Source organism: Cricetulus griseus, chromosome 4 (genome assembly GCF_003668045.3).
Source record: "Cricetulus griseus strain 17A/GY chromosome 4, alternate assembly CriGri-PICRH-1.0, whole genome shotgun sequence".
Taxonomy (NCBI): domain Eukaryota; kingdom Metazoa; phylum Chordata; class Mammalia; order Rodentia; family Cricetidae; genus Cricetulus; species Cricetulus griseus.
In genome coordinates, this window is record NC_048597.1 from 134652271 (window position 1) to 134680224 (window position 27954).

The 27954-nt window shown below is 51.2% G+C and overlaps 1 protein-coding gene across 2 annotated transcripts; it reads right to left on the reverse strand.

The window, feature by feature from the left end:
- Positions 1-640: 640 nt before the first annotated feature.
- Kank2 (KN motif and ankyrin repeat domains 2) lies at positions 641-27954 on the reverse strand. 2 transcript variants are annotated; one of them, XM_027411572.2, is made up of 12 exons: positions 27722-27954; positions 25003-25117; positions 23456-24679; positions 10806-10970; positions 10613-10715; positions 9911-10147; positions 7549-7636; positions 5902-6121; positions 3349-3491; positions 2159-2359; positions 1994-2083; positions 641-1192 (listed from the first exon to the last, which is right to left on the reverse strand). In XM_027411572.2, the coding sequence occupies exons 2-12, from the start codon at positions 25037-25039 to the stop codon at positions 1139-1141; spliced, it is 2562 nt and encodes an 853-aa protein (XP_027267373.1). In that variant the 5' UTR covers positions 25040-25117; positions 27722-27954; the 3' UTR covers positions 641-1138. The 2 variants fall into 2 exon arrangements, with proteins under 2 accessions (XP_027267373.1, XP_027267374.1); XM_027411573.2 differs by lacking the exon at positions 27722-27954 and adding an exon at positions 25932-26298.

Consider the following 27954-nt stretch of genomic DNA (forward strand, 5'->3'; position numbering starts at 1 on the left):
AGCCTGTCTGTGTCCTGTCACCAGCAGGCGCTCCAGGGCTTTAAAACAAATACACAGAACTACTCATCTGGCCCTTTGGGTTCAGCAAAGCCTGTCACTTTAAACCAGTTCTGGGTGTGTTCTGAGGCCAGCCAGTGCCTAATGAGGAACACATGGGCTCTGGAACGCGCCTGTACTTGGTCAGTATCACATCCTCTGTTTACTCCCCTTTGAGGAGAGCAGTTCTGGGCTCCAATGCTGGGAGACACTCTGAAATGGCCTTTTTCTCTTTGGTCTGTAGGTCTGAGAGTTTTTCTAGGAACATTCTCACATCCTGAGCTCTCCTTGTGGAGAATGAGGAGGTCTGTATCATTTCTCCTCCTCCTAAGTTGGTCATTTCCGAGTCACAGGGCCCACCAGGACCTCAATTGCAGGGTGATGAGGTGCCCCAACTTAAGTGTGTGTGTGTGTGTGTGTGTGTTTGTAGGGGGTTCATGACACAGACAGAGAAAAGAAAGAGACAAATGAAAATACTGCTTTCAACCTGGGGAAAGACGGCTCAAGAATGGCAGACTCTTGTTCAGTGAAGCAATCACAAGAGATACCCTTGGCCCCCATGAGCTGTCTGGGGGTGGGGGATGGTGGACAAAACCCTATTATACACTAGACAATAAAATGAGGCGACAAAGGGCATTAAGCAGGCCTGTGGAGACCTGCTATAGTGAAGTCAGGACAAAGGAGACTGTAACATTCCAGTGACATTCGAATTTAGCAACTCAAATTCTGACCCCTCCCTTCCCCTAACAATGACTCAAAAATACAGTATTTTCCCTCTTGCCCCCACTCCTCCCACAATTGCTGGCTGATTGTTCTACATAAGAAACCCACACCCGAGTGTCAGCAACTGGCGCCAACTGGGAGGAGAATGTAGCTTGGCTTTTTGGCTTTGAATATGGCTTTGAACCCAGGGTGCTGGGAAAGGCCTTGTGGAGCTGGAGTCTGGTGGATGTCAGGACTCCCCCAGAGGAGTGGAGGAGGTTTGCCTTGGAGGGGAAGGCTGAGGAAGCGCAGAGGGCCGGTGGGATGAGGGGAGGGACGGTTTGCTGTGCGGCTGTGCGGCTGGCATGTCCCTGGGGAAATCACTGGCCTCTCCCTGTGTTCACTCTTCAGCTGAGGAGGATGCCGGACTCTCACAGTCTGACATGGGAGCGATCTGTAACGAGAGGCCGAATTCTTTCTTGGCACACTTTCAAATCCCTCTGAGAAGGAAACTTGCTATGGATATAGAGGGAGGGAGGGAGGGAGGGAGGGCAGTCCCTGCCTTCCAAGGCACCAGACACAGCAATGGACTGTCATCTTGTCCTTGCTGAGAAGGCATGGGAAGGATTCAAAGCAGAGGCTGGGGACAGAGGGGGACTTCTTCACTGACCCCTGCACTGGGTTAGGGAGGCAGCCCAGGAGAAGGGCACTTGTTGCAAGCTGGGGAGCAGCAAGGGCAGACAGAGGCTCTGGGGAAAAGTCTGTCATGTGATCCCAGGCACTCAGTAAACTGAGGCAGCGGACTACTCTCTCTTTTTCTCTCTACAGACACACATACACACTCTGTAGACTCAAACTCACAACCCAGCTGGAGGAGGATCATAATATAACCAAATATACTTATCTGGAAAAAACAAACAAAACCCAAAATATTGTTTTAGGCAACCAAATATTAATGCAGAAGGTTCAAGGAAGAATGCTGGTCCCACTGCCAAGTTATAGCCTGGCCCCTCACTGGGGGATTCTAGGCAGTGATTCTACCCTGAGCCCCAACCCAGCCCCTTTTCTTTTCATTCTGAGATGTCTGACTTAGTTGCCTGAGCTGGCCTTAAACTCAACTCTGTAGGCTTGGCTGACTGGAACCTACCTACCTCAGTCTCCCAAATCCCAGGATGACAGGCATCTGTGGTTTACCCGGCACTCCTCTGAACCCCCCCTCCCATTCCTCCCCTCTCTCGCAGGGATCTGGACTCACCGAGCACTTGATGTTCATGCGTGAGTACAGCATAGATGCAATCTCGCTCTGCCCCGCATCCAGGGCCACCATCAGTGCCGTGCTCCCATCCTGGAAAGCACCCACAACTGTAAAGAAGCCCCGTGTACAACCCGCCTCCCTGGGAGCACCCGGGTGGAAACTCACTCGGTCCGTAAGTGAGATGTCACAGTTAGGCACAGCCAGCAGGAGCCCGGTGATCTCCTTGTGTCCGTGCTCACACGCACACATTAGGGCTGTGGAGCCATCCTCGTCCTGCACGTTGACATCCACCTCGCAGGCCAACAGAGCTTTCACCACATCCACCCGTCCGTGGCTGACTGCCAGCATCAGCGCCGTCTGTCCTGCCTGAGACAACAGGACAGGGGTATAGTACAGAGGCCCAGGGACATCATGTCTCTGCTCTTGAAAGTTCCATGGTTCCCAAGTGCCCTGACACTGACAAGGGTGCTCATGCTGGGCCCTCCTTTGGGCCTCAGCGTAAACTGGTCTTCCTTAGATGGGCTCTGTTGGTTCTAGCCACCTGTACGGTCATCTACCATTAGCCCCCAACCAAACTAGCCAGATGGTGGTGGCACATGCCTTTAATCCCAGGATTTGGGAGGTAGACGCAGGCAGATCTCTATGAGTTTGAGGCCAGCCTTGTCTACAGAGTGAGTTCCAGGACAGTCAGGGACCCTGTCTCCAAAATCCAAAAGAACAAAACAAAACAAACCACAAAAACATACAAAAAACTATATTCGGCAGTAGTGGCACAGACCTTTAATCCTAGCACTTGGGAGGCAGAGGTAAGCAGATCTCTGTGAGTTCCAGACCAGCCTGGGGTACACTATCTCAAAAAGGAGGTGGAGATAACCTTGTTGCAAAATAGGTGAAGTGCTGGCTTTGCAGGCACAAGGAGCCAAGTTCCATCAGAAAGAACCTGTGCACAATCGGGTCCACATGTGACTTGTGATCCCAGCACCTGGGAGGCAGAGGCTGGAGGATCCTACACAGCCAGTCTAGGGGACTGGTGAGTCCTAGATTTAGCATGACATGCCTTAAAATTCACAGTCCTCTTGAATGTTGGAGAGATAATACTGCTTCTCTGAATCCCATGTGCACATAACGCTATCAGGATCTGGCTTGGCCCAGGTGGTCCAGGGGCAGGTGAGAGGACTCAGTGGGTAAGGCACTTGTCACCAAGCCTGATGACCTGAATTTAATCCCTGGGACCCACATGGCAGTAGGAGTGAACTACGTCTCAGAACTGTCCCTTGGCCTCCACAAGTGCACCATTGGCAAAGGCTCCCACCCCTAGTAAATAAATTAAATAAAGGTACCCTGCAGCCCCATACCTGGCTGGCTTTGGCGTTCACATTCCCAAGCCGGAAGAGTTGAAGGATGGTCTCTATGTCATCCTGGGTCTTCAGGGTGGCCAGAGCAGTGAGCATGATGGGGCTGTAGCCAGCACGGTTCAGTTTGTCCACCTGACAGACACCTGTGTGGGGAGGGTGGGGATGGGTTGGGTGTGAGCCTCTGCCATCAGGACTAAAGGCTAGCCCACCACAGTGAGCACTGGGGATTGTGCCCCTCCCTGCCTAGGCATAGCTGAACAGGTCTCTGTATGTGTGTTCATGGGCTTGTGGAGAGCCGAGTGTATTCTTCAGGAGCCAGGAACTTGAGTTTGTGTTTTGTTTGGTTTGTGTGTTTAAAAATATTTTAGAGCCGGGTATGGAGGTGCACACCTTTAGTCCCAGCACTTGGGAGGCAGAGGTAGGTAGCTCTCTGAGTTTGAGGCCAGCCTGGTCTACAAAATGAGTTTCAGGACAGCTAGGGCTGCACCAAGAAACTGTCTTGAAACACACACACACACACACACACACACACACACACACACACACACGTTTTTTTTTTTTAATTTATTTAACTTTATTTTATGTGTATTGGTGTGAAGGTGTCAGATCACCTGAAACTGAAGTAACAGACAGTTGTGAGCTGCCATGTGGTTGCTGGGAATTGAACCCCGGGCAGTGCTCTTAACCACTGAGCCATCTCTCCAGCCCCCCACACACAGAGTTTTAAAAGAGATTTATTATGTTTTAATTTTTGGTGTGTGTATGGGCAGGAGAGTACAGGTGCCCCAATGGTTCTCAAGAGGGACCTCTTTAGGTAGAGTTACCGACAGTTGGGATATGGAGGCTGGGAACTAAACGTGGGTCCCCTGTCAGAGTAGTACCCACTTTTTGCCACTGGAGCATCTCTGTATCTCCCTAAACTAGTTTTTAACATCTGTTTAGTTAGTTGGGATCAGGGTATGCCACTGTGTCCTGCGGAGGTCAGAGGACAGTTTGCGGCAGTTGTTTTCTCTCCCTCCAACTTATGGGTCTGGGGATCCACCTTAGGTCTTCAGGCTTGGCAGAAAGTGTCCTACCCACTGAACCATCTGATGCCCTAACCTTCTTAAAAAGCCTTATGAGTGTGTGTAGTCCATAATTGCACACATGGAGGCGAGGGTGTGCAGTCTGTATGTGCACACATGGAGGTGAGGGTATAGTCTGTGTATGCACACATGGAGGTGAGGGCATAGTCTGTGTGTGCACACATGGAGGTGAGGGTATAGTCTGTATGTGCACACATGGAGGTGAGGGCATAGTCTGTATGTGCACACATGGAGATGAGGGCATAGTCTGTATGTGCACACATGGAGGCGAGGGTCAGGGTGCTTCTTTTATTGCTCTCTGCCTCATTTTTTTCGTATCTCTCCTCATTTTTGAGATGAGATATGCCACTGTCAGGCAGCAAGTTCCAGGACTGTCCCCACCCCCATCTCACTCCCAAAGGCTAGGTTTTTGGCATATGCCTCTATGTCTGACTTTTTTTTTTAAACTTGGGTGTTGGGGACCTGAACTAAGGTCACGGTGGCAGGAAAAGTACTTTAGTCACAGAGCCACCTCCCTGGCCACCATTTTTTCTTTTTCCCCTTTTTCCCTTAAGGTCCTTGTCCTGGAACTTGCCAAGGCTAGAGTCAGAGGCACCCGCTGCCACACACAGCTTTTCCTGAAGGTCCTCACGCCTGCACGGACAGTACTTTACAACTCAGTCTGGTCCACAGCCTCCCCCACACCCCCACCGCTCCTGTTCTCAAATGGGGAGTCCCATTTGATACAGTCATACTGTTACTCCAATATATGAGACTGTGCCTCCTCTCCCAGACCTGGGGTGCCCAGCCGAGAATAGAAGCAGTGTCTCCCCTGGGAATTTGGAATTGCCATTCAGCCTTCCAACCATCAAACCATGGGTCCTGCCTCCTTCATAGACTGGGAGGTTCTGCCTTCTCCATTAGATCAGGGAAGACATGTTTCTTCTGCCTGACTGAGTACCATGTGTACTCTCCAATCCCCAGCCCAGCGGCCACAGGCTTCCCTCATGCAAGGGCTTTGGAAACAGTGTCCATTACACCGGTAGCACTCAGTGATGACACCAGTGCTGTAACATCAAGACTGAATTCATTATAATGCTAAGGAGAGGACGGAGTCCTCCCAGCACACTGCAAGGGCACAGCCTGCCTACCAGACTGGGAGGGCTACATTCCGCCATCAAACTAGGAAACAGAGCTTCGTCCATCAGACTGGGAGGGCAAAGCCTCCTCATCAGTCAGTGACGGGCACACTCTCCCTCCACATTCTTGCCTCCATCAGATCGAGAGTAGAAGCTCCCTCAGAGTAAGAAAGCACAGTGCCTCCCCCATCAGATTGGGGAGCTGTGACCCCTGCTCACCACCCCTCCCTCCATCAGACTGTGAAGGGAGAAGAAGCTTTAGACCAGGAAGGCAGCGACTCTCTCTTATGAGCTTGGGAAGCCATGCCTCCCCCATCAGACCATCAGGCTGGTCCTGCCTGGAGGCTTACCGCTGTCCAGCAGCTGCCGCACCACAGGGAAGTTGGCGTGTGACACGGAATAGTGCAGGGCCGTGTTGCCGTTGCTGTCGGCGATGTTGACCACATAGTCCAGCAGCCGGGCAGACATGGCCCTGAAGGTGACCAGATGTCGTCGCACAAGCTCGGGGTGTGCATCACTCCGGCAGGCCAGGCGCAGCCATTCCTGAAGTACCGTGGTATAGGCCACTTTCTGGATACAGACAGCAGGAGCAGGGAGTGAGGACAGGGACACCCTATCCCCTTCTGTACAAAGATCCAAGAACAGAAGTGGGATCCACCATCCTACAGCAAAAACAGAGGTGCCAACGGGTGGCGGCGGCATACGCCTTCAGTCCTAGCACGAGGGAGGCAGAGGCAGGTGGATCTCTGAGTTTGAGGCCAGCTTGGTCTAGAGTGAATTCCAGGACAGAAAAGGTTATGCAGAGAAACCCGGTCTCGAAAAACAAGCCAACAAACCCAAGCCAAACCAAATAAAAAATAACAGTGGTGTCCTTGGCTGGGTAAGGTACTACATGTCTGATATCAGCACTCAGGAGCCCAAGGAAGGTAAATGTAGAGCTCAAGGCCAAACTGGGCTGTGTATAGAGAAATTCTCTGAAAAAACAACAAAAACCAAAAAACTCCCAAAAAGTCATGAAGCAGAGGCAGGAAGATTTCAATGAGTTCAAAGCTGGTGGCTAGAGAGATGGCTCAGAGGTTAAGAGCACTGGTTGTTCTTCCAGAGGTCCTGAGTTCAATTCCCAGCAACCACATGGTGGCTCACAACATCCGTAATGAGATCTGGTGCCTTCTTCTGGCCTGCAGGCATACATGCAGGCAGAACACTGTATACATAATAAATAAATCTTTAAAAAAAAGATTTTATTTATTTATTATGTATACAACATTCTGCTTCCATGTATATCTGCACATCAGAAGAGGGCACCAGATCTCATAACGGATGGTTGGGAGCCACCATGTGGTTGCTGGGAATTGAACTCAGGACCTCTGGAAGAACAACCAGTGCTCTTAACCTCTGAGCCATCTCTCCAGCCCCAATAAATAAAATCTTTAAAAAGAAAATGGGCTTGAAGCCAACCTGATCTGCATAGCAGTTTCAGGCCAGCCAGGGATATATAGTGAGACCCTGTCTCAAAAGACAAATCTAGTAAAGTGGTATAGGCTTGCAATCCTAGCACTTGGGAGATGGAAGCAGGAAGATCAGGAGTTCAGGGTCATCCTTAGCCACAAATGTAGTTCAAGGCCAGCCTGGGCTACATGAGACCTCAAAACAAGCAAAATGAAAACAAACAAAATAATGGTCTTTGCCTCAACCACAGTGGAAGATTTGGCACTCGGGTGCACGGGACCCTTGGAATGTAGTATGCATCTGTCCCCACAGACTCTAAGAAAATTATGGACACAGCCCCTAAAATGAAAGTATGGTATCTCCCAAGCACCCCAAAATAACTCCCCAGGCAACAGTGACCCCACCACCAATCCCAGGATTCAAGCCCCACCCACCACTGACACCCTTGGTGGCTGGGTCCTCACTAAGTGGGTGCAGAGAGACCCTGAGAGTGGGGAGGCGTGGTGTGAGGATAGAGCGGCACCCTTGGACCCAGGGATCCTCCATACCAGTTCTCGCTCAGTGAGGGCATTAGGGTTCTCCAGGTATTTCTCCAGGGCCAAGCAGGCTGAGATGAGGTCAGGGCTCAGATCCATCCTGCCAGGAACAGATAAGATTGAGTGCTCATTATTTTACTTTTTAAAAATTTATTCATTATTTGGTTTTAGCTTTTTATTTATTTATTTATTTATTTTTACTTTTTTTCTTTTCTCCTAATACAGGATTTCTCTGTGTAGCCTTGGATGTTCTGGAACTCCCTCTGTAGATCAGGCTGGTCTTGAAATCACAGAGATCTGCCTTCCTCTGCCTCCTGAGTGCTGGGACTAAAAGGCGAGTGCCACCAACGCCTGGCTTTATTTCCTCCCTCCTTCCTTCCTTTCTTCCCTGCCTCCCTCCCTCTCTTCTCTCCTTTCTTTCTATCTATCTATCTATCTATCTATCTATCTATCTATCTATCTATCTATCTATCTATCTATCTATTTTAATGTGCACTGGGGCTTTGCCTGCATGTATGTATATCTGTGCACCACGTGTGGCTAGTACTCGAAGAGGCCAGAAGAGGGTTTTGGATTCTCTGGAACTGTAGTTACGGAGAGTTGTGAACTGCTATATTGTTGTGTAACAGTTTCCTCTGAGATTGAAACATTCTATCCTTCAGGAAGCTCCTTGAACAGGAAGGGCAAACAACTAAAAATAGCTTCAGGAAGTCCCTGAAACTGACCAGATTCACTAGGTCCCTCCTTGCCCTCCTTGTCAGAGTAGGCAATAAAAGCCGAGGCCAGACCAGCTGCCTGGGAGAAGCAGAAACCAGCCGAGCTGCTTGGAGTTGGTTTGGGCCACCTGGGCACCTGGAAAGGACACGCTCCACCCTGTGCAGCTGCCTGCAGGCTGTGCCTTCTGCTCCGGATTCCCAGCTTTGTGGACTGTCACTCATGCTGGGGTGGGCCTTGGTGATGCAGCTGTGTTAGAGTCATTTCTGCTCCTGTAAGTGACCCCTCATCCATATGCCTGTAAGTGATCCCAGTAAAACTCATTGGTTCACCAAGTTGGACTTTGGTGGTATCTGTACTTTGGTCTGTTTTGGATACCCTATCTGGATTGAGTAGATGTGTGTATTGTGTCTCCCCAGGAAAAGCTTGTCACACAACACATTCAGGTGTGAAGAATCGAACTCAGGTCCTCTGGAAGAACTAGTGCTTTTAACTGGACAGCCATCTCTCCAGACCTCTCCCCATTTTTTGAGACATGGTCTCATGTGTCCCAGGTTAGCTTCAAACTCAATAGGTCAGGTTCATTGCCAGGGCTGGTGGACCTGATTGATTGGGAATCCAGGTACTTGGAGATAGAGGCAAGATTAGAGGTTCAGGGCCAGCCCAGCTTCCAGTGAGCTAAAGGCTAGTTTGGGAGCAATTATACGTAAGAAGTATGAAGACTGGGGGTAGAGATGTGAGTCAGTTGTTACACTGCCTAACAGTGAGGCCCTGGGGTCCAGCTCAGCAGCCATAAACTAGTAACACTCAGGAATTGGAGGCAGTAGGACTGTAATTCAAGGTAGCCTGGGCTACAGAGTGAGTTCAAGGTTAGCCTGGGCTACAGAGTGAGTTCAAGGTTAGCCTGGGCTACAGAACTTATCTCAAAATAAAAAGGGAGGGGGTGGGAAGTAGAAAAGGGCTTGCCGTGTAGGTGTGAGCGCAGGAGTCCACATGCCCAGAACACACAGAATGCACATGGGTGGAAGACAGGTGATCTGCAGAACATGCTAGCTCCATAGACTGGGCTGCACAGTCAGCTGGGCCAGGGACGGACTGACTCAGTAGATACGGAGGAGGTGGCAGAAGAAGACACCGAACACCAGTCCTTCCCTCCCCCACGAACACACACGCACGCACGCACGCACGCACGCGCATATACCTACACAAACACATACATCCACACCATACAGAAACACAAAACAGTCCTATGTGCATACACATGCGTACATACAGTACACATACCCACACCACACACACAAAAAAACACTAAAAAAAGAGGAAAAGACAACACTGACTCGGAGCCTTCACACGCATACATACCTCATACACATCCACAAACACATGTGCACACACATGACACATACATATGAGTCACAGGTAGGTGGGCCTGAGTCTGAGGCCAGCCTGGTCTACTCAGTGAGTTCCAGGCCAGCCAGGGCTATATCATAAGACCCTGTCTTAAAAAGAAAAGAAAACTTTCAGACACACTCAGAAACAGGTGGTTTCTGTCTGACTAGAGTGTGAGTGACTGACAGGAAGCCTGAATGGCCGGATCCAAGGCAGCAGCAGGTCACCCATCCTTCACCTTGTTCTATGCTGTCCCACCCAGAAAACTGACCGAATTTCCTCCTCAGAGTTGGGTCCTGATGTCACCTCAGCTGTGGGTTTGTGCTGAGCTTCCTGGGGGAGTTGGCTCTCTTCCAGACTGGTCTTGGCCGCTGCAGTCCCTGGAGGCCTAACCTGAGGGCATTCAGCCATGCTCAGAACCCTTGCTGGTATCTCTGGGGCTTCGTTCTCTGTGCTCTCGTGTTCTGAGTTTTCTGCTGTGCTGGAGTCTTCTGAGGAGGACTCATACCTAAGGAGTACAAGAGGGGACACTGATGGGGACGTGAGTGGGAGGATCAGTTAGACCTCCCTGGTCCTCGGCTTCTCCACATTTTGCATTAGTAAGTCACATGCTAGGCAAGCAGGTGTCTAAAAGCCCCGGTCCAGCCCCTCACCGGGGGACTGGAGTACCCACGGTCCTCCATTTCCAACCATGCCACACTAGAACTGTCACTCAGCCTCGCTGCAGACCTGCAGTGCTCTATCAGGGCACTATTCTGAATCGGGCTCCAGAGCCACCAAATGGGTTCCAACAAGGTGTACATGCTCCTTTGCCTCAGTTTCCTTTTCCTATACTCCTTATACTTTGACTTGAGGAGGGGCCTGGCTGAGAGTGGCTCTCAGCAACAGGGAAAGCTCAGGCGTCCTGTTCCCAATCTTCAGAATCACAGTATGAAGGACTTTGGGGAGCCGCTGGGGCTGGAGATCCACTCACCCGCCGTTGACTCCCACAAACTGGAGGCTCCTCTGGTGGACTCCAGGGTCTGCAGGGTCCTCTGTCCTCTTCATGGTAGACTGCACTCCCACAAAGACTCTGCCTAAAAGACACCAGGCAACATGAGTGCCCCTTGGTTCACAGTCCACTCTGCATGAATGGGGTCCCATCTCCCTTGCTGACGTCTCTTCACCTGCTCCCTCAGCCACTTGTGGCTCCTGGGATGCTGACGGCCTGGGAGGCTCCCTGTCAGTGGTGTCCGGGGCAGCTGCCTGGCCAGGGTTCTCAGACTGTTTTGTGGAAGCTGCAGGAGGGTGTACAGCAGAGGAAGAAGGGTCTACAGGAGACTGTGGAACACCTGAAACGACAAGAGTGTGGATTCAGATGGAGATCAAAAAATGAAATAGGCCGAGTGTGGTGCTCCAGGCCCGCTGCTGCAGGACAGAGGCAAGAGATTAGCCTGGGCTATAGAGTGAGACCTTGTCTATAAAATGCATAAACAAAGCTGGGCTCAACAATAGAGCACGTTGGTGGAGAATGCCTTCAATCCAAGCCCTGGGGAGGAAGAGGCAGGAGGATCTCTGTGAGTTAGAGACCAGCCTGGTCTATAAGAGCTACTTCCAGGACAGCCTCCAAAGCCACAGAGAAACCCTGTCTCGAAAAAACAAACAAAAAACAAAAACAAAATACCCAAAAAACCACCAACAACAAAGAAACAAAAGCAATAGAGCACTCACCTAGCATGTACCAATCCCAGCACCACATAAACCCGGTGTGGTGGTATAGGCCTGAAATTCTAGCACTCAGGAATGGAGGAGGCAGGAGGGTTACAACAAATTGGAGGATAGTCTGGGTTAGAGAGTGAGATCCAGTCTCAAAAACCAAACAAACAGCAGAAAAACAAAGGGTTGGGTTATACTGGAGAGATGGTTAGTGGTTGAGAGCATGCACTACTCTTCCAGAGAACCTGAATTCTGGTTCCTGCACCCATGTCAGTTAGCTCACCATAGCCTAAAACTCCAGCTCCTGCAGATTTACTGTTCTCTTCTGGCCTTTGTGAGCATCTCTTCACATAAATAACAGTAAATATTTAAATACACACACAGACATGCATACACACAGATACAGAGACACAGGCAAACAGACAGACACAGACACTCACACACACACACATAGACACACACAGAGACAGACACACTGTTTCTCTCTCTCTCTCTCTCTCTCTCTCTCTCTCTCTCTCTCTCTCTCTCTCTCTCTCACCCCCCACAGATACACATACACAGAAACAAGAGATGGGCCATAACCTGTATAGTGGAAGGAGAGAACCCACACGCAAGCTGTCTTAGACTCCTGCACACTCAATGGCACACCTTCACCCACTAATTAAATACATGCAATTTAAAACTTTTGGCCAGGGAGCTGGAGAGATGGCTCAGAGGTTAAAGGCACTGACTGTTCTTTCAGAGGACCTGAGTTCAATTCCCAGCAACCACATGGTGGCTCCCAACCATCTGTAATGAGATCTGGTGCCCTCTTTTAGTGTGCAGATATACATGGAAGCAGAAAGTTGTATGCATAATAAATAAATAAAATATTAAAAAAGAAACAAAATGAAACAAAAAACCCCAAAACCTTTGGCCAGGTGTGATGGCACGCACCTTTAATCCCAGCACTCAGAAGGCAGAGGCAGGCAGATCTCTGTGAGTTAGAGGCCAGCCTGGTCTGTAGACTGAGTTCTAGGTCAGCCAGGGCTTCACAGTGTGATCCTATCTCAAACAAATGAAACAGGGAAATGAACTCAAGGTAGATGCTAGTTGGGACAGGGCTTGCTTTGGAAGCCTGGGGACCTGAGTTGATCCCTAGATCCACACAAATCGGCACTGCACGCTATGAGCTTGTCATCGGTGACCCTGGAGCTGGGGTTGATGGCTTCCAGACTAGTCCTTTGGTAAATCCAGGCCTGTGAGTGATCCCCTCTGTCTCAGAGGTGTCCTCCGACTTCCACAGCACATCAGCAAACCACCTGACAGTCATGATGGCCACGTACAATACAGCCGGAGTACGTGGGACAGACAAGCTAAACCTTCCATCAAAACCTCCACCCCATGAAGGGCTCAGATCATAGAAGGAGGAGACCAAGGCCCAGTAAGTTGCTGAAATCACTGAGCTGCATAGTACCACCACAGCTTAGAGTTGTCAGCCAGCAGCCTGCAAATGACAGAGCCCTCAGAGCCTCACAGTCCTGGCTTCAGACTCAACCTCTCACACTATGTCACACAGAGTATTTTCTAGAGAAAAAAAAATATTCAATTGAGGCCAAGAGCATGGTGGTCAGAACAGAGGTTCAAACTTCATATGGGGGCTGTGTGACCCAAGCAAGTATCTTAATATCTCTGTCCCCACCTCCAAATTCTTTTAACTCATAGTATTACTATATAGCCCAGGCTGCCTAGAACTTGGAGCAATTCTTCTTTTTTTGAGTGTGACTGTAGATGCATGTGACTGTGCGTGCATGCAGGTGCAGTTGCCACAGCACAGGTGAAGTCACAGGAGAGCCTCTGTTGAGGTTTTCACTGTTGGTCTTATAGAGACAGCTCTCCTGCTGCTCGCTGTGTGCCAGGCTGGCTGGCCTTTGGGCTTCAGGACTCTCCTGTCTCTGCCTCCCGTCTTCCTGTAGGAGTGCTTGGGTTATGTACCACAACACCCAGCTTTACTGGGCTCTACAGATTCAATCTCAGATACTCACAGTTGCCCAGCAAATGCTTTCCCTAACCAAGCTGCCTCCCTAAGCCCTTCGTCATGACTCTTTTTTTTTTAAATTTATTTATTAATTATGCATACAGTCTTCTGCTTGTAAGTATACCTGTAGGCCTGAAGAGGGAACCAGATCTCATTACAGATGGTTGTGAGCCACCATGTGGTTGCTGGGAATTGAACTCAGGACCTTTGGAAGAACAGCCAGTGTTCTTAACCTCTGAGCCATCTCTTCAGTCCCTCGTCATGACTCTTTAAGGAACACACACAGTTGCATTCTTTGCCTAAGCCAAGTGAGAAACAGACATTCAACAGGTATGAGTTTGGCCACCAGGAAAAGGGAACAGGAGCCATTAGAAAAATTTAAAAACTAAAACTTAATTTATATTCTCCAAGACCAGCTCACTGCTATAGCTTAGGCTGGCCTCAAACTCAAAGAGACTGCTTTCCTCGGTTTTCCAAGTGCTGGGATTAAAGGTAGGAGCCACCACCAGCATCATCATTATTATTATTTTTTTTTTAAAACATAAGCGATTCACTGCTTCCTGAAGTTCCTGGGCGCTGCTCAAGTTCTGCAAGGAACTTAAGTACTTTTTCTTCACAAGCCGAGTGCAGACAGGACAGGGTGGGGTGAGATGCTTGGCTACAAATCTGTCCAAATGCAGTATAGTCTAGGGTGTGGTGACCCCAGCTGACACCAGAACTGGAGTCACACTGTGAGCCAGGGCCAGTGCTGGGGCGTGTCAGGCTCTCATTTATTATTACTTTGTGGTATTGGGGAAGGAACCCCAGGTTTGTGTCCATTGCTGCAGTATTTATTTTTTCTCAGAGCTGAGGCCTGAACCCAGGACCTTGCTCTTGCTGGGCAAGCACTGTACTGCTGAGCTAAATCCCCAACCCCTACTGCAGTATTCTTAACTGAGCTGTGGCTCTGGCTTGCTCATTGTCTTTTTTGAGATAGAGTCTCATGTGGGCCAGGCTGGCCTCGAACTCTCTGCCTCTACTTTCCAAGTCCTGGGATAGAACCTGGACCTCCCTGTACTGTAAGCCTGTAACCCAGCAACTGAGCTATATCCTTAGGCTCTTTTTGTTGTTGTTTGGGGGTCTCTCTCTATAGTCCAGGCTGGCTTTGTGTGGAAGATCCTCCTGCCTGAGTCCCAAGTGCTGGGATAACAGGCATGCACCACCATGCCTGATTTAAAGCTCCGGATCTAAAATGCTGGGGATGGGGATGGGCGGCACAGCTCTGTGGCCAAGGGAGCATGCCTGCTGACCCGAGTTCATCTCTAACTGAACACAGTGGTAGGATTCTGCAATTCCAGGGTTCCCATGATGAGATGGGAGGCAGAGAGAAGAGGACCCTTGGAAGCCCTCGGGCTAGTCTGGAAACCTAGCAGTGAACAAGAGAGAAACCTTGCTTCAAATAAGGCAGAAGGTGAGGACCAGTGTTTGAGTCCACGTCCCTTTTGTGGCCACATGCTTGCTCCCCAATGCATCATACACCTTAAGAATAAAAACAGAAAAAATAAACCTTAGATACACCTGGTGTGCTGGCTCATCCCCATAAGCCCAGGCACCAGAGTCAGGGGTCTAAGGCTGGAAGGACATGAGTTTGAGGCCAACCTACATATATGTATATGTACTATATATGTGTGTGTGTGTGCGATATATATAGTATATGTGCTCTCTCTATGTGTGTATACTATATGTATGTGTACTGTATATGTATGTACTATATATGAGTGTGTGCACTGTATGTGTGTACTATATATGCTTGTACTGTATGTGTGTGAACTAGACATATGCAATAAATATCCTATGTGAAGAAGGAAGGAAGACAAAAGAAAAAAACAAACAAACAAATAAAACAGGTTAAAAGGCTCCTTCCAGGGGGGCTGGAGAGATGGCTCAGAGGTTAAGAGCACCAACTGCTCTTCCAGAGGTCCTGAGTTCAATTCCCAGCAACCCCATGGTGGCTCACAACCATCTGTAATGAGATCTGGTGCCATCTTCTGGTGTGCAGATATACATGGAAGCAGAATGTTGTATACATAATAAATAAATAAAAAAGGCTCCTTCCAGGTCAGGCATAGTGGCACAGGCCTTTAATCCCAGCATCAGGAGATAGAGGCAAGTTGATCTCTGTGAGTTCAAGGCCAGACTGGTAAACAGAGCAAGCTCCAAGACAGCCAAGGCCACACAGAGAAAACCTGTCTTGAAAACTAAAAATGAAACAAAGCAAACTATCAGTGGGGAAAAAAACCCAACAACTTCTCTAGGTCCAACAAGAAGACTCACAGGGTAAAGGTACACGGCACCAAGTCTGACAATCTAGTTTGATCTCTGGGACCCACACAGTGGAAAGAGTGCACACACTCATATATAGTACATACTATACAGTACACATACATATAGTATACACACATAGAGAGAGCATATATACTATATATATCGCACACACACACATATATAGTACATATACATATATGTAGGTTGGCCTCAAACTCATGTCCTTCCAGCCTTAGACCCCTGACTCTGGTGCCTGGGCTTATGGGGATGAGCCAGCATACCAGGTGTCTTCTGCAAGTTGTCCTCTGATACCCTTGGGCTGGGAAGATGGCTCAGTGAGCATAGCACTTGCTGTGCAAGCATAAGGATTTGAGTTCAAATCCCACAAACCCCAGCAGTTGTATGTGTCTGTAACCTCAGGGCACCTGTGGAGAGACGAGTGCATAGCTGGAGAACTCTCAGAAGCTGCAGACCAGCTAACCAGACACAAAAGTGGGAAACAGAACACTCCACCTCAAACCAGCACCCGAAGCTGTGATATGCCCTCCATACACACGATGCTCACACATGCTCACCCCTCTCTCCAGGCCTGTTATCCCAGCTCCTTGGGGAGCTGAGCTGAGGAGAATCACAAGTCAAAGGCCTGCCCAGGCTAGTGGGAGTTCAAGTCTAGCCTGGACAGTTGTGTGAGACCTTATTTCAAAACAAAACAAAAACATAAAGTGGCTGGTGTGATGGTGGTACCAGGTAAAAGCGTTTTCCTCAAGAGTTGGCAGCCTGAACTCAGATCCCAGACCCATGTAGAAAAACAGCTAGATGCATGGCTGGCAAGGTGGCTCAGCCGCTAAAGACGCTTGCTGCCAAGCCTGATGACATCAGTTTGATCCCCCGGACCCACAAGGTGGTAAAAGAGACCCCCCCCATTGTCCTCTGGCCTACACACACACTGTGGCCCATGGACCCCACAAAGTCAATAAACGTAACAAAATAATGAAAATGAAAACAAGAGCAGGCGTTCAGCAGTGAGGCACCGTTCTGGCTTGCAGGATGCCCACAGCCCCATCCCATCACTGGAGGAAAAAAAAAATTAAAGTGGAAAAAACAAGAAACAGAGAAAGGATCCTGTTTTTCTGAAACACAAGACCATTTAAGGAAATCAGGCAGGCATGGGGCATGTTTTCAAGGACATGAAATACCTAAACAAGCGGCTGGAGGTGGGGTTCAGCAATGACATTAAAAGGGATAGGAAGGCCTGGGGTGGTGGCACATGCCTGAGGGCCCCAGGAATGGGGAGGGTGAGGCAGGAGGATTGCTTGGTAGCCAGCCAGGGCAGCACAGAGAAACATCATCTTCAAAAATGCAAAATACTGGGCTGCTGAGATGGCTCAGTGAATAACGGAGCTTGATGCTAAGCCTGGCGCCTTGAGTTTGGTTGCTGCAACCACTCCTAAAAGCTGTGCTTGGATACATAAACACACACACACACACACACACACACACACACACACACACACACACACGCGTGCGCACGCGCGCACAAGGGATCTGAAGTTACAGGTGGTTGTGAGTTGCCTGCCGTGGGTGCCGAGAACCAAAAGAACTAAACAGATCCTCTGGAAGAGCATTTTGCTCTTAACCTCTTTGTATCCCTCCAGCCCTTATTTTTATTTTATTGTACTTTTGAGACAGGGTCTTATGTACCTCAGAGTTAAAGAACTCTCTCTCTCTTTTAAAACAGCTAACCTTTTTTTTTTTGCACCGTTTAACTCCAACTCCCAGCACTGCGATGACAGACAGGCACCCGACACTATACCTGGTTTATGTGATGTTGGGGATGGAAACCAGGGCTTCAGGCATCTTTGGCAAGCACTCTTCCAGCCGAGATGTCCCAGTCAGGTTTTTACTTTAATTTTTTTTCTTTTCCCTCCTTTCTTTCCCTTTCCTCTTTTCTTTCTTTATCTAGATGGCATCTTGCTATGTAGCCCAGCCTGGGCTACATCTCACAGTAATCCTCCTGCCTCAGTCTACCAAGTGCTGGAATTATAAACATGTGCTCCCATGCTCAGTAGCCTTTACATTTTAATGTGTCTGGGGAAAATTGAAAGTGTGATTTAGGACATATGAAAAGTACAGGGTTACAGCCTGGCCCTGCAGCACATTGTTTACCCAGGATGTACCCATCCCCAGCAGCTGAAAAAATAAATGAAGTCAAGCAAAACAATAATTCCCACCAGCTTTTCCCACCATACTTTTCTTTTATGCACTTGAAAATTTCATGCTGGCTGTGGTGGCTCACATCTGAGATCCTAGCTCTGGTAAGCCAGACTGAGGCAAAAGACAAGAGCAGCCTGGGCTACAAAATGGAACTGTGTCAAATATATGCACTCCTACAAAATACAAATAGGATCAAGATGGAGCTGAGTGGTAGTGTGTGCCGAGCATGCTCCACGCTCTGGCTACCATCCCCAGCAACCCATAAACCAGGCATAGTGACTCGAACCTGTAACCTCAGCACTCAAGAGGTACAGGCAGGAGGATCAGGAATTCAAGGTCGTCCTGGGCAACCTGAGACCCTCCCTCCAAATAAATAAATAAATAAAATAAAATAAAAAATTAAAAACTCAGAAGCGGGTCTAGAGCATAGCCCAAGGTAAGAGTGCTGCCCTAATATGTGTAAGGTTCACCTGGGTTCACTCCTAGCAGCATACAATAAAACCAACAGCAAGGGAGTTGGGCGGTGGTGGTGCACACCTTTAATTCCAGCACTCAGGAGGCAGAGGCAGGCGCATCTCTGTGGAGTTCTACACCAACCAGCCAGGTCTTCAAAGAGAGTTCCAGGACAGCCAGTGCTATGCAGAGAAACCCTGTGTCCAAAACCAAACAAAACCCACCCAAACCCAAAGGCACGGAAGCTAAAGAATAGAAATATTCACTTGATCTGCGCCTGGTTACACACCCTTTTAGTCCCAACACTCAGAGAAGCTAAGGCTGGAGCATGGCTATGAGTTCCAGGCCAGTTCCTGGACAACAGGATGAACAAAAGTCTAGAGAGCAGCCACACCTGGATGGGGGAGGCAGATTCTGGTGGTCTAGATTTTTCTGCACTTTCAAAAGCTTCTACAAACATTATAAATAACTTTTTTTGTTGTTGTTTGAGTCAGGGTCTCACTCTATGGCTGGCTTGGAGCTCACTATGTAGGCCAGGGGCCTCAAACTCACAGAGACTTACCTGCAGAGTGTTAGAATTAAAGATGTGTGCCACCACACAGCTATAAGATTTGTTTTATCTTTTATATGTGTGCATGTGTGTGTGACAGAGAGAGAAAAAAAAAGAGAGAGAGAGACAGAGAGAGAGACAGAGACAGAGAGACAGAGATTGCATAGAGGCCATAAAAGGATGGCAGCTCCCTCAGAGCTGTGATTTCAGATGATTATGAGATATTCGACATGGGTGCTGGGAACCAAACTTAGTTCTTCTGCAAGAGCAGCAAGCGCTCTTAACCAATGTGCCAGTGCTACCAGCAGCCCTTGTTTCCTGTGGAACTTGTTGTTTTAGACAGGGTCTCTCACTGTCCTGGGGTTTGCAGAATACGCCAGGCTGGCAGACGAGCCCCCAGGATCCACTGGTTTTAGCCTCTCCAGCAATAAGATTATGTGTGTCATATCGAGTAGTTTTTTTTATTTTTTATTTTTTAACATGGGTTCTGGGGATCCAAATCAGGTTATTGTGCTTATGCAAGCTGAGCCATCTCTGCAGCACAGGCATGCATGCCAAGCCAGAACAGGACTGCTTGTACCAGTCCGGGCTCACTGACACTGCCTACCCGGCTATGTTGTATGAGTGGGATGGTGTCAGCAGAGTGGACGGGACTCTAGGATTTTTGGTCCATTCTGCCTACCTCTCAAGCCTGAGTGTGTGTCTGTGGAGAGGGGCTCTGCTGAGAAACATAGGCCTCACCTGATGCTAAAGAGATCATCCCATTCTGCCTCTTCCTCCAAGGAATGCGCCATGATTTATCATCAGGCTTACCAACCTCAGCAGACACAGTGTGGTGACGTTAGCTAAGGCCTTACATTATATTTCATTTCTGACACTGCTTCCAGAGCACAGGAGACTGGCACTGGCCCCTGGATGCTGGGATTCCCCCATAACTCAACTCTTTGTCCATGTCTAGCTCATCCTAGATTTCATCAGTCCAAGTCCCTCTTTATCCCAGGGACTTGGACTGATGAAATCACTGTGCCCTGGACTGCTGCTTCTTTGCCCACAAGGCTGTATCTTCTCCGTCATGTTATTTTGGCATTTGCTGTTGCTTTAAGACTCACTCTTTAGCCCAGGCTGGCCACAAAGCTGAGGTGATCTCCCCACCCCACTCCTTTTCAGCTTCCTTAGTGCTGGGCTTATATGCTTGTGTTACCACATCTGAATATACTGAATCAAAAAGACACCACAGAGCCTAGAGCTGACTATGAACAGCCACCGTACACACACAGCCAGGCTGCACAACAATGATGCACAGCCCTAGGACCAGAACACAGGGCTTCACAACACTAGCCAATAGGTCTGCCACCAAGCCACACCCCTGCCCCTCACTGGGGAACTCCAGGCAGGGGCTCTACCACTGAGCCACACCCCTGCCCCTCACTGGGGGACTCTAGGCAGGGGTCTCTCACTGAGCCACACACTAGTACAATGGTCTGTCAGGACATCGAACACAGTCTGAGGAGGTTCAGGACGCTGTGGCAGGGGACCACCCCAGTGAGCTGTCACCACCCTGTTCTGTTCCTCTCATCTTTTATCTGAACACATATTTCCCATGCCGATATTCTCTCACTTGCTTATTGAGCCTCTTGCACATTTTCTGCATAGGTATTTTAAAATTATGTTTATTTCTGGGCACGCTGGTGCACACCTTTAATCCCAGCACTCCAGAGTCAGAGGCAGTGAGTGAGCTCTGTGAGTTTGAGGGTAGCCTGGTCATCTGTCTCTAAAAAGCTACAATGACTTATACGTTTATTTACTTGGGAGGAGAGGAGGTGTGTGTGCCACGGCTTGGTGCACTTGTGGAGGTCAGAGAAAAACTTGTTGGGGGTCAGTTCTCTCTGTTATGTGGGTCTCTGGGTCAGGCAGGGTGGTATACACCTCCAATTCCAGCATTTGGGAGGCAGATTTCTGTGAACTGGAAGCTAGCTGGCAAGCTCCAGGCCAACCAGTACAAGACAGTGAGACCCTGTCTCAAAAAGCAAACAAAATGTGGGTTGGAGATCAAACTCAGACTTGGTGGCAAGCAATTTTACCTGCAAAACCATGTCGCAGGCCCTGAGCAGGGAGGGAGCTTTGCAAGTGTGGTTTCCTGCTGTGCTCCCAGTGCCTATGAGATTAAGCACTAAGCGCCCACTGAATTGGACGAAATACACAAACACATTCAAGCTCCATCTAAGAGAGGCCTGATGTAAGCTGGCTGCAGCAAGAGGGAATGCAGTGAGACACGAGGGAGGACTTCCGGGGTGGCAGTTTCTACAGGCAGTGAACATAGCTTTGTCTGTATGTCCAGCAAGCAGGAGGTCCCATGACTGCCCTGGGAGGCACGACTGGAATGGAGGGTGCCTCTCAAAGATTCCAAGGCTGGGCTGGGCGGGCCCCTGGCTGGGGGCCAGAACCTCAGGGCTGGGTGTTTAGATGGACACAGAACAGAGGGGTGGTTTCCGTAGCTGGCCAGGAACAACAAGGAAGCAAGGAAACACAGCTAAGCCCTCTCCCTGCAGCCTGTGCCCGTCCGTTAGGGTCAGCAGGTCTCCAGTCAACTTGATCTTGGATCTTGGGGTGAGAGTGGGGTTCCACAGGCCCTCAGTGCAGACCCTGGCACAATGAATCCCTGCTCTAAGCCTCAGCTCCCCCAGCTATAAGTAGAGTTGAAACTCAGGGGGCTGAGGTAGGAGGATTGGGAGTTCAAGGCTAAGCTGGGTGAGCTGCCCAAACCTGACACACGGCACTCAGGAGGGGAGATGGAGGAAAACAGAAAGGAAGGAGAAGGCGAACGGAGGGAAGGACTCAAGGCTGGAGTGCCCAGCACAGCAAGACTGTCTCAAACGCCACATACCCCAAAAAGGAAAGAAAAAAAAAAAAAAAAACCCAAACCAGTCAACCAACCAGGCCACAAAGGTCAATCTGACCACTGCCCGCAGAAGCAGCAAGAAGCATGGCATGAGCACTTACTGTATACATTCATTCCCAAGGATTTTTGAAGGGTGGGTCTATATTAGAGCATGTCACAGGGAGGAAAGTGGAGGCCCAGAGAGATGGCGTCACTCTGCTGGGGTCACACAGTGATGGAACCCGGGGTACCTCGGCCGTTGACCCATCTTTCTCAGCCCCTCTTGGTGAGACACTGAGCAGAGCAGCTGGTGCCCCTTGGCCCGTGCCAAGACAGAACAGCTGTGACTATTGCTATGAATCATCCTGGCAGCTTCTCCTGGGCAGCTGACAGTCTGTATACAGCCCTTCCTGGCATGAGGACTCAGCACTTCCTCCGGGTGCACCCCTTCCTCTTCCGAAGGCCACTGGGCTCGGGTAGGGTCTCCTCCACCCTCAGGGCTAGGCAGTGGGAGGTAGGTACACTGGTTGCCTCTGCCATTGAAGGCCACTGCTGGGGTTTTAATCTGGTATTACGAGAATGAAGGGGATCCGCAGAGAAGGAGCACTTTAGTTCTAGACTCCTTTACCCACCCGAAGGTCCCATAGAACAGACGTGAGTTGGAGATTCCACGTGACTTCTGAGCACTGGATCCAGCCATGCCTGAAGCTGTCCCTCAGAATCATGAACAACACTCTATCCAGGGTTGCACACGCCCAACACATTCCTGCCATTTCTTAATTCAAGAGAGAATCTGCTATGAAGCTAACGATCTTGGGGAACCTCCTCCAAAGAACTCATGTTTTCTGGATTATTTACACCTCAACACAAGGCAATATGCTAAATGCTCAATTTCTTTGTGCATTAATATATGTGTACATACATGTGCATGGATTGTGTGTGCATGCATGCGTGTGTGCACGTGTGTAATGTGTGTGTGTGCATGCACATTTGCATATATGTGTGTATCTACACGTATGTTTAGGCCAGAGGTAAACAGATGGTGGTGCTCCTCAGGTGCTGTCTACTTTTAAAAACTGTATTACTGCTGGGTGGTGACCGCACACGCCTTTAATCCCAGCAATAGGGAGGCAGAAGCAGGTGGATCTCTGAGTTTGAGGCTAGCCTGGTCTACAAGAAAGTTCCAGGACAGCCAAGGCTATTACACAAGGTTACCCAGAGAAACCTTGTCTCAAAAAACAAAACAACAAAAATGTATTACTTTTTATGTGGCCAGGGCATGTCTGTGTCACAGCACACCTGTAGAGTACAGCTTGCAGGAATAGGTTCTGCTTTTCTACTGCATGGACTCCAGGGATAGAACTTAGGTCATCTGGCCCGGCTGCAAGGTGCCTTTAGCCACCAAGCCATCTCAGTGTGCCTGTCTTGTCTCAGACAAGGTCTATCACAGGCTGAACTCCAGCGCTGGGGTTAAAGCGGGCATGACCACACCCAGCTTTTCTACATGGGTGCTGGGGATCAGAACTCAGGTCCTCATGCTCGTCCAGCAGGCACTTTACCAACTGTGCCATCTCCCTGGGCCCCTAGACACCAAATTTCTCTGCCTGATACCCACAGCTCTGAGGCCCACTGTGGAATTCCTCCCATGGAGAAAGTTAGATGAAGGAGAGGCCCGACTGGGTCTCCCCTGAATACAGTCACTCACCTGAAGTCCTGGCCACGCCAGTGCCACTTCGCTCTGTGATACTGATCTTCTTGGCTGTGTGCATGTTACTGGTGGTGGCTGCAGGCAGGGGACACAAGGTCTCCACCACCTCATGGGTGCGGAACACGAGGGTGTTGTCTGTGCCCCCAGATGTCGATAGGGCCTTCAGCCCTGCTCCGTAGGGTTCCAGACTCTGGGCTCGCTGTGCAGGGGCCCCTGCTGCCGTGCTGGCTGCCACCTCCACTTCCCGGGGACCTTCCACCACTCTCACGGTGTCCACACGGACCTGGGTGTCTGGTGGTGGCCAGGCCTGGGGCTGGAGGTTGGCCTGCTGGGTCTGAGTCGCCCGTAGCTCCTGCAGCGCTTTTTTGAGCTGGGTTTCCAACACGGCCACTTTAGCCACTAGGGCAGCTTCACCATCTGGAATGCCCAAGTCCCGTTCTCGGACCCAGGTGCCCACAGAGCGGGTCTCTAGCACAGCAGGGTCCTCGGGGGGCTCTGGAAGGTCCAGGCAGAGCTCACCCCGGCCTCGTGTCCCTGAGGAGTGGCCTAGAAACTTCTGGCTCTTGAGTTGCACGGTGAGCTGTCTCTTCTCTTCCTGGAGCACCGAAAGCTTGACCTGGAGCACGGGGATCAGCTTGACCTGCTCTTCCAGCTGGCGCAGCTTGCGCAGGGCCGCAGCCATCTGTTCGCGCACATGGGCCAGGTGACCTGCACTGGGTGGTACCGGGGTGGACAGGCCCGAGCTGCGAGGTGTGGGCGGTAGCAACCCCACTCCTGCCAGGGAGCTGGTGGAGCCTGCAGCGCTGGGCGTCAGGGAGCCCAGACCACCCGACGGAGCGGCTGCCTGGTCCTCCAGCCGGCGCCGTGCGTCCAGCAGCGTGCGCTCCACACGTGGGTTGGAGCCACCGCGGGTCTCCAGGGCTCCGTACTGTGGGTAGAAGCCACGGCCACAGTAGGAGTAGGCCGAGTGCCGGCTGTCCCCACTGGCATCAGAGCACAGCGACTCCGTGGACGTCCACCAGGAGCCCGGGCCCCGCGGCAGGGAGCCCAGGCGCGGACGGCGCTGCACCGCCACCCTGCGCAATGTGTGGCCCTTCTCAATGTCATCCACATACTTAAGAAAGTCCAGGTCCAGGCGGTAGCCGTAGGGCGTCTCGACGGAGTAGGGCGGCTCTGGCTCTTTGCTGGGGAAGGTTGCGGGGGAGGCCTGGCCAGGAGTCCCTGCAGTGGGGAAAGCCAAGGCTTTAAAGTACTTGTGGGCCCCCTGTGCCAGGGACACAGGTAGCTTCGCCAGAGCTGGGGGCCCACTCTAGACGAACGGGGTCTGGTCTGGCCCTGTCACCCAACGATGCCAAGGACAGGGCTGTCCTTTCCCATTCACTTTAGGGCTGTCCCCGCCCCTTCAGGCCCACATAGGGATATCCCTCCACCTCGGGCCTTCTCCTTATGGCTGACCTCCCCCCTCAGACTATCATAGAGTCGTCCTCGCCATTCAAGCCTTTCAGGGCAGAGCCCTCCCCCCACCCTCCCCACCTGCCCCTGACCTGGGAATGGGGCAGGCACATGCAGGACCTGGGCCATCTTCTCTCTGCTGTTGCTCCTCAGGTGTCACCCAGCGAACTGTGAGTCACACTGCCTGCAGCACTGGCTGAGGCTGACCTGCAGAGGTTGACAGAGCAGTCTTCAGGGGAAGGGAGAGGATGTGGCACCTCCCTCCACAGATGGCCTCAGGAAGGTCAGGCACCTCTCAAGTACTTAAACACTCAAGCTCCCCTCCCTACCCTCGCCTGGCTGGAGAAAGTCCTAGAACAAAGAAACCAAACCTCCCTGGCTGCGTGCACATCTGTCCAGCCCTGGACAGACTCCAGCTGTTCCCATAGCCTCCACATGGCCCCCAGGGCAGGGCCCCACCCTTCCTGTGCCCCCTCCCCTTGGCCCATCTTGGAGTGTGCACAGGGAGAGCTGGGTAAGGGTAGGTAGAGGGCTGGATGCTGACAGGGTGAAAGTAGAGATCTCAGAGGGGGGCAAGAGACAGAACATGGAGGGTGGGACCCCTCAGCAACCCCAGAGCAGAGAGCCAGGCCAGGCCAGTAGAGAGGGGGAAAGTGCTGAGGGTACAAGCTGTGAGAAGCCTTCCTCTTTATGGAAACAATTTTCTCTAAAAATAAACAGTCTCTTTGCCCAGCTACATAGAACTTCCTGCCCCCTCAGGATATGTCCAGGCTAGGAGGGTAGGGGGTGCAGAAGTGATAGAGTGGGGTGGAAGCAAGGGAAGTCATAGAGGTGGAGGGGAGGAAAGAAAGGGGTGCCTATAGCCTGCAAACAGCTCTTGCTAAACCCACTTCAGCCCTGGAGGTCAGCCAGAGTCTGCCTTCTGCTGGCTGCCCTCCAGCCACCTTGCTGCAGACACCTCCACCCATATCATCCTCCAGGGTGGATCATTCTGGGGTATGGATGCCAGGGCGGTGGGTACCTGGGAGGACAGGACAGGTGGGGCACCTGCTGGGCATGAAGGCAGGTTTGGGATGCTCTCTCCCTGTTTAATTTCCCTCCATGTCTCTGCCCCTCCAGTCTGTGTCTCTCTACCGTCTCTGCCCTTGCTTTGCTGGCTTGAACACCTGGAACGCACAGTGACCAATTGTAGGGAAAACAGGCTCTGCATCTGCCTGGAGTCTCGGGGCCTCCAGAAATAGGAAGCTGGTTCAAAATATTTCCTGGGGACCTGAGAGACACACAGAGGTAGGGAGCAGTATTGGGACAGCCTGCCGGAGGGGTGCTGAGATGGAATGAATCAAGTTAACAACTGTAACACCACTTGTGTTTTGTTTTGTTTGAGACAGTCTCGTATAGCCCAGGCTGGCCTCAAAGCCTCTATGTGGCTGAGGATGACCTTAAAATTCTGTTCCTCCTGCCTCTACCTCCAAGTGCTGGAAACTGCTGGTTGTACAGACACACCCAGTTTCACCGTTCTGTGGATGGAATACCAGACTTCACACATGCTAGGCATGTATGTGTTCTACATCCCCTACCCTGCTTATCTTTTTAAGAAAAGAGCCTGTGCAGTGGTGGCTCACGCCTTTAATCCCAGAGCTCAGGAGGCAGAGGCAGGAGGATCTCTGTGAGTTCCAGACCAGCCTGGTCTACAAAGAGAGCTCCAGGACAGCAAGGACTGTTAAACAGAGAGACCCGGTCTTGAAAAACAAAACAAAACAACAAACCCCCACAAAAACAAGATGAAAGGAAGGCAGGCAGGCAGACTTGCTATATGGCCTAGGCCAGCCTCGAACTCACTACTCTCTGGCCTCAGCCTCCCAAGTGCTGGGATTGCAGGCATCCCCCAGGACTCCAGGTTATAACAAAGACTCTCAGTTGCCATGACAACTCCAGGCGGTAAACCCTCACCCAAATTCACCACTGAGTGTGAATCTTTCGCTGGGTCACTTGGGCAAATGTTGTGTTGGGTTGGATGTAACCTAAGCGTGGCAAATTCGCCCAAGGCACCCCTAGACTCCACTCGTCTCATTTCCGAGCGATCGAGGGATTGATATCTAAGGGGTCTCCAGTAATCTCACCACAGGCGGGTAACTCGGTGGGAGGCGGCCCCTCTCTCCCTACAAGATTCCCTGGGTGGGGGTGGCGAAAGGAGGGTGGAAGAACCAACAGGTGGGAATTTTCAGAGAAGGGCCACAGGGTCTCCCCAGAGTGGACCTCCCCGACAGCCTGAGCGGATCTGGGGGTTTTCCTGCCTCGCTCTCTCCGCCCCCAAAGTTGGGGGTGAGGAGGACCCCGCCCCGGTGTGGGGCGGGGCCTGCGGGGTCCCCGTCTAATGGCAAACATCTGCTGGTCCCCCCCACCCGCCCAGCAGCCGGGCCCAGCCCGGCCGGACGCCCGGATGCCTTCCCGCCGCTGCGGGGCCGGGCCGGCCAGCAGGAGCTGCGAAAGGGGGGACCGGGACAGGGAAGGGGACAGAGATAGACAAGGGGGGCGGAGCAGAGGGAGGGAGGCAGGGAACGATAAAGGAATGGAGGTGGGCTGGGGCAAGAGAAGCAGGGCCCAGGTCCGGGCTGGGGAGGGGACTGGAGCGCGGGGAGCAAGTCGCTCGGTGTGCAAAGTTTGGGAGCAGATGTTGAGCAGACTTGGGAGGGTCCAGCTCAGAGAGGAGTGGGCTCGTAGCCTCGGGTGGAAGTTGGTTGGAAATCCCGACAGCCCCCCTAGAGTAGCCAGGACCCCACGCCACCCCAACCAGCCTTGGGTCCCACTCGCCTGGCGCGCTCCAGCCTTCGCCGTCCCAGGCGTCCTGCGCGCTCCGCCTCGGCCGCCGCTACCGAGCTGAGCCAGCGCGGTAGCCACGCCCCCGCCACAAGCCCCGCCCCTCCAGCCTCCCGGGCGCCTCTGCAGCAGGGGCTGGGGGCGAAGTCGAAGGTGGTCGTGGGGGTGGACTCGCTCTCGCTGCTGTCTGTGCACGTCCTAGGGGCTCAGTCGGGCCCTGGCCACCA